The 6,445-nt window shown below is 40.5% G+C and overlaps 1 protein-coding gene across 1 annotated transcript in view; it reads right to left on the reverse strand.

Moving 5' to 3' along the window:
* LOC103746108 (leukocyte immunoglobulin-like receptor subfamily A member 5) overlaps positions 1 to 397 on the reverse strand; it is a gene marked incomplete at its 5' end in the record, with an annotated part of 4,650 nt that extends 4,253 nt beyond the window's left edge. The window contains one exon of the mRNA XM_017801973.1: positions 297 to 397. Coding sequence (XP_017657462.1) covers positions 297 to 397 — 101 coding nt within the window. The remainder of the gene's footprint in view (positions 1 to 296) is intronic.
* Positions 398 to 6,445: the final 6,048 nt, after the last annotated feature.

A 6,445-nucleotide genomic window follows, 5' to 3' on the forward strand; every position in this document is an offset into this window, starting at 1 on the left:
TGTTTTTCAGTGGCTCACCTGTTATACTATGTGTAGGGCCCTGAGGATTTGTTTTACTTTTAAGTTTTTCTAGTATATGAATCAATAATTATGAGATTTGTATTTGTAAAACTAGCCATGCTTTCTCTACACTTTAAGTTTTAAAATGACATTTCAATGAAACTTTATATATTTTATTCAATTTTTGCCATTTTCATGCAGTATGTTTGTACTGTATTGAGATTTCCTTCCCTAGAGATGACATGGGACTTGTTCATTCTGTCACTGTGCTGGTTGAGTGCATATGAGTTACTGACCAATTGTTTGGAAAATTCTGTTTCCATGCAGTCATCCTCCAGCTCTGGCTCTGACAGTCTTTCCAGCCCCTTGTCCACAATGGTCCCTGAGCCTTGAGATACTGCATAAGAAGGGTTTTCAGTGAGATTTCAGAGATGCACTAATCTACGTGTATAACATTGTGTCATTAGGAATAAGTTTATTACTATATCTATTTAGCAGAAAACTACTTTTAGGCTCTCTGCTAAGCCATGTGACCTGTCTAGCCTCATGTTCCCAGACCTAATAACTTCTAACAAGTACCTTAAATCCAATAAAAAGTCATTGGTTACTCCCATAATATTCACACCACTGTTGTACCCATGGGCATTTCTTTCCTGACCATTTGTGGCTGTAACTCCTACAATTCACACCTGGGTAAAACTGACAATTATTTGTTTCTTTGGTATCTTACAATACTTTCCAGCAATATGAATGCCAGGCAGTAGAAATGAAACTTTGAAGTCAACATCAGCATGATTTCTCCTAGTTTGTTCTACAACTCCTGTATGTAATGTGTTCAGCAAAGGGGTTTTGCTGTAGAGGAATTCTGGTGGCTAACGAACAGCAGGATCAATGGCCATTGGTGTTTCACAATCTATGTGACTCCTGGTCACCAGATTCAAGAAAGGGGGTCCAGTCTTGGCACTGAGGTTTCATTTTGTCAGCCTATGGTGTCTAGTAGAGGCAAAGTAGCCTTGAATTAAGATAACACTTCTTAATCTCTTTTATAAATACATTTCTTTACATTCCAGAATGTCCTCCGAGTTGATAAGCCATGCCACTCTTAGGCATATTCCCAAGACTCTATTCCTTACTCCAGACATACCTGTACATCCAAGTTCATTGCTGCCTTTTTAAAATAGCAGAAGTTGGAATTAACCTAGGTATCTATCAAGTGATGAGTGGATAAAGAAGATGTGTTGCATATACACAGTGAGAAATTATTAAGCTCTGAAAAACCAAAATTAGGAAATGTTCATGAAAATGGATGGAACTGGAAACAACCATCCTGAGTGAGGGAACCCAACCCACAACCAGAGGATAACTTTGCATTTTTGTTCGACACTAGCTTTGAAATCCTAGATATACAAGTTTTGATGTGAAACTCCAGAGATGTCAGAAAATGATAAACAGCCATGACCGGGTGGGGCACCTTCCCAGGAGGGGGAATAGAATATAGTGATGTAATTTTTTTGACTTATTTATCTATATTGATAGGAATGTGTGTTTGTGTTTTGCCTGCATACATGTAAGTGTACCATGTGTGTTCCGTGCCCACAGAATGGTCCGCAGAAGGTATCAGGTCCCTTGGAACTGGATTTACAGACAGAAGTTATACACCACGTGGGTGCTGTGTACCAAACCCAGATCCCCTAGAAGAGCAGCCTGTGCTCATATCCACTGAGCCATCTCTTCAGACTCCTGGTCTTGCTAGTTATAGTCAGGGTTGCCAGCTCCCTATGAAACTGCAGATGACATTGAACTTGTAACTCCTCTCCAGCTGCTCTGTGCTGGGACCACTGGTGTGCACCACCACACACAATTCTTGCACTACTGAGGACTGAACCCAAAACTTTGTGCTGCTTGACATCCTTATGTCAGGAGAACCACATCCTCACTTTTCTCTTGAGTTCTTTTGTTTGCTTGAAATGTAATTCTTCATCTGTCTCCTAACATATGAAAGTATGAAAAATGCTATGTAAATTCCAACTGCAATTAGAATGAATTATTAAGCAGTGGGAAGGGGGAGAGTGGGTCAGTTTGGAAGAGTGAAAAATATTTATAAATCCTTCCCAGTAACTTTGAAGGCCTAATTTCTTGGGTCATGCAGTCATTGCTTATTGGAATGAACAAGGTAGTGAAATAAGTTAACAGTGGAGAATAGTTTGGTATGTTTCCTTCCTCTTGAAGTTGTCCACCACAAAGCATACATTCATGTAAGTTGTGGGTTCCAGTTTGTGAATTGTATCATCAGGCACCATCTAGAAATCTCCTGCTCACTAGTAATAATTTTATATTTACCAATATTTAAAATCATCCTGTATTGAGAGAAGAGTTTGTGTTGTGGAAGGCAAATGAAATCCGTTCTTTGACTCGTACAGTTTCCTCTTAGCATCTCTTGATCTGCACAGGAACCACATTCATGCAACGGTCCAGGAAGAAGGGCTGTGGATATTCCATTTCAGCTCTCCTTACAGGATTCTTCCTGTAGTCCCACAGCAAGGGTCCCTGGTGATTGTGGTCCCCAGTGAGTGGGTTTTTTTCTCTATCCAGTCAGGCCTGACAGAGGCAGCTCTCCATGTCCACTTAAGAGGAGCACATTTCTTCTGCAGCACAGTAGGCCGACACTGACCAAATGTGGCACATGAGAAGGATGTGGTCAGCACAGCCGCATTTCACACTGATCAAGTGTTTCTGTTGGCTGAATACACAGCCTCTCCTCACCCTAACAAGGCAGGGATGAGGGTAATGGAAATTTTCCAGGTTTAACACAGCTCTGACAAATGTCCAGTGAAGCCCTATATGCACTAACATCTTCATCAGAAGTTCTTTGAAGCTACATCACCTCGGTGTGCACAGGTCTCTGGAACTCAGTCTTCTGGTGAAGGTGTTGTGTGTGCCCTGTGACCAGTACCTCTCCATGTCACAAGCTGCCCTTCAGATAGCAGCACTGCCTCACACAGTTCAAATCTGCCGGGAGGGTGCATATTAGGTGTTCTTTCTATTACAAAAATTGAACAGGGAACAGGAACTCTATTGATGATGGCTGTGCTAATTCTGTAGATTTTAACTCTTGTTTTATTAAATTGCATAACTCTAAAAATGCTGTTGCTCATCAAGATGTCTAGTAAGTTGCTTTACACTCAAATTTTCTCTTTGAACATTTATATTTTTGAGTGACTCAGGAAGGGTGGTGAGCTGAGGAACACTTGCCTAACATGACTGAGGTTCTAATATTTTATTTAGTCTCATTTCTTGTTCAAAAGGTACTATTATAAATATGAAAAACTACTATAAAATGAAAATGCAAAATACAAAAGGATCATTCATAATGCTAATGTCTGATAGAGAAAACTTCATATTCCACTCATGGAAAAGAAAACAGTTAATTAAAGACATAATCAACTTGGTTTAACAGGCATTTCACAAAGGGATATAGGTTAATAGCCAGTTCAGAACTGTGTTATTCATCAGGGAAATGAAAAAAATGCAATAATTGTCAACATATACTTAGAATAGCCACAATCACATACACTGGTATAATCAGGCAGATCTGGCCCACACAGTGAATGCAATCATATCAGCATTCTAATTCTAATAAAGTACACCTCTTTGGACCCAGAAGGCCCACTTTCATTGCATTTTCTGGAGAAGCAGTTTATATATCCCCTCACAATGTCCAAGGATGTTTACAGCAGCTGCATTCAATTTTGGAAACAAATGTCAGGCAGTCAAGAGATTAAGCATGATTTTTGAATTTTCCCAGGGAAACCCAGCCAATAACGGATTGAAGGGCTGAGTTGAGAGGATACCTAGAAATGGTATTGTGAATTGTAAGTCACCATTGATCAAATAACAAAAAAGATGCAGGGATCCCAAAAGTTTGGTGTTCTTCAATCCAGGCAAGGCCATGATTTGGTGAGATTCTTTCTAACAATTTCTTTGTCAATATGTATTTTTATGTAATTTTTGTGCATTTCATAAAATGCATCTCAGTATTTAGACCCTCCCCTATCTGCACCCCTTATTACCACCCCCCCACTGGATGTCATGTTTTTTGTCATATTTTTAAAGACCTATCCAGTCAAGTTTGTGTCACCCGCTGTCCCCCGGTGTGAGTTCAGTCACTGGAGCCTGGTCATCCTGTCTGGCATCACTCCCCTAAAGAAGACATACTCTTCCTCACCCAGCATTGATCATCTGCCAATGGTTCCTCGGCTGAGGTTGGGGCCTCCTGTCCATTTCCTCAATACTTGCTGAGTTTTGTCTGATTAAGTTTGCATGGGTCTTCTGCAAGGTGTTCAGGAGTTTGATTCCTCATGTGCTTTGACAAATGAAACCCAACCAGGGGGCTTGGTTCTCATGTCTGAGGACTGCTGCACAATGAATGTGTTCTGAGATGTCTTTTTATGTCGGTGGGAAATCTGTAAGAAGCAACGAGGTCCTGCTGCTGTGAGAAGAGCAGCACTCCTAGGCGGGGGATGGAGGCAAAGTGTCATGTTCCCAGCCCCATCGTGTCCCCACTAAGATGGGCGTCACAGAGATAACAAACAACAGTCAACATGGTGGCATGTGGGGGGCAGGAACCCTTGTGTATTTATTGCTAATTGCAATGCAAACTCTGCAGCCACAAGGGAAATCGATGTGGACATTCCTCAGAAAACCACAATGAGCTCCCGTGTGACGCAGCTTTCCCATTCTAAGGGGCAGTCCATGGAGATACTTGCAGATAACGTTTACTGCTGCACTATTCCCAGTGGTGAACATATGGAATAGCCTCAGTGTCTATCAGCCGATGAATGATGAGGAAAATTGATCAAACGGGTTTTATCCAGCTATAAGAAGAATGAAGTGACTTCATTTGGAAAAATGAACTGGAGCTCCTTATGTTAATGAAAATAAACTAGACTTAGAATGATATACACCATCTGTGCACATATGGAATTGTGATTAAATAACACATGGTATTCAAAATGGGGCTGTTTTCAATGAGAACAGAGAGGAGGGAAGGAAGAAGGTGACCAGTGAGGGTGAAGTTGGAGTATGATCAAAGCAGTTTTATCCATCAGGGAAATGAAAACTGATGCATATTTTGTCATAGAAAAGATTAAAACAATACATACATATGATTTGAAAGTCCAAGGAGAACTACATGTGACGAGGAAGCATGCTGATAGGGGGAGAGACTAGACAGGGCAACAGATAATAAAGTTAAAAGTTCCATGTTTCTCCTATGTGTCATCTTGAATGAAATGCGCATGTACATGATATTAGATGAGATATTAGTGTGGAGGGAGGGGCCCAGCATTCAGAACAAATAGGGACAGAGAGGACAGGAGGAAGTTGTCAAATATGAACCATGTTCAATGACATCTTGCATGAAAATATCACAGTAAATCCGCCTTTTTAAAACTATGAAACACAGTAAAGAAAAACGCTGTTAGGAATGTTGGGGAAAACATCACTTGTGTGCTATTTTTCTGTAACAAATTAAAATATTCCCAGCCAGTTTAGAAGTCTTTGTAGATGTTCTTGAAAAATTACACATCAGAGCTGGTATATGATCCAGTGACAACATTTCTGGGTATGTCCACATAAACCATTAGTGCTTACATTTAATAGAGCTTCTCTCTCTCTCTCTCTCTCTCTCTCTCTCCTCTCTCATCTCTGTCCATACTGGTCAGTTATTCATGTGCCAGGCAAGTGCTCAACCAATAAGTTATATCTGCAGGTACCTTTTGATTTGTATTTTGAGATGGTCTTCAAAGTTCCACAGGCTGCCCTTGTACTCCCTGTGTATCCCAGGTTGGCCTAGAACTTCTGATCCCCCTGCCTCAGCCACCAGATTAGTTGTGATTACTGTCCTGCAGTATCACAACTGTAGCTCATTGTGTCTATTTATATTCTATTTCTTTTTCCATTCCTTCATTTAGAACAGGTTGCTTTTCTTTGTTTCTGAATAGGTAATATGATTAGGAGGCCATGATACATTTTCTTATATGCCGGGACTCAGGTTTGCTTTGCTTAGCAGGGGACCTACTGGCTTCAGGGCACAGGGTCTGATTGGCAACAGAGTCATAAACTCTGGGAACTGCGTCTTCCTAACAAGACAATTTATTTTAAAATTCAGATGGCTTTTATAGCAGTCACGTGGGATATGGCAATCACATACAAAGATTCAGGGTACAAAGAAATAGGAAATTTAGTCTGTTAGTTGGTGCCAGAAGGATTCTTAAACTTTTACTCAAGGTTATCAATGCTCATCCAGTAATTTATTGGCCACAATGTTTTCTTTCTTAGAGCTAAAAGCATGGTGAATGTTTAGCTTTTAGCTCAGGAGTAAACTTTTAACCTGGCCTAATCTCTTAGCCAGGGATAGCTGAATTATTTGTTCAGGACAAGGAGA

Source organism: Nannospalax galili, unplaced genomic scaffold (genome assembly GCF_000622305.1).
Source record: "Nannospalax galili isolate Female #2095 unplaced genomic scaffold, S.galili_v1.0 scaffold3524, whole genome shotgun sequence".
Lineage (NCBI taxonomy): Eukaryota > Metazoa > Chordata > Mammalia > Rodentia > Spalacidae > Nannospalax > Nannospalax galili.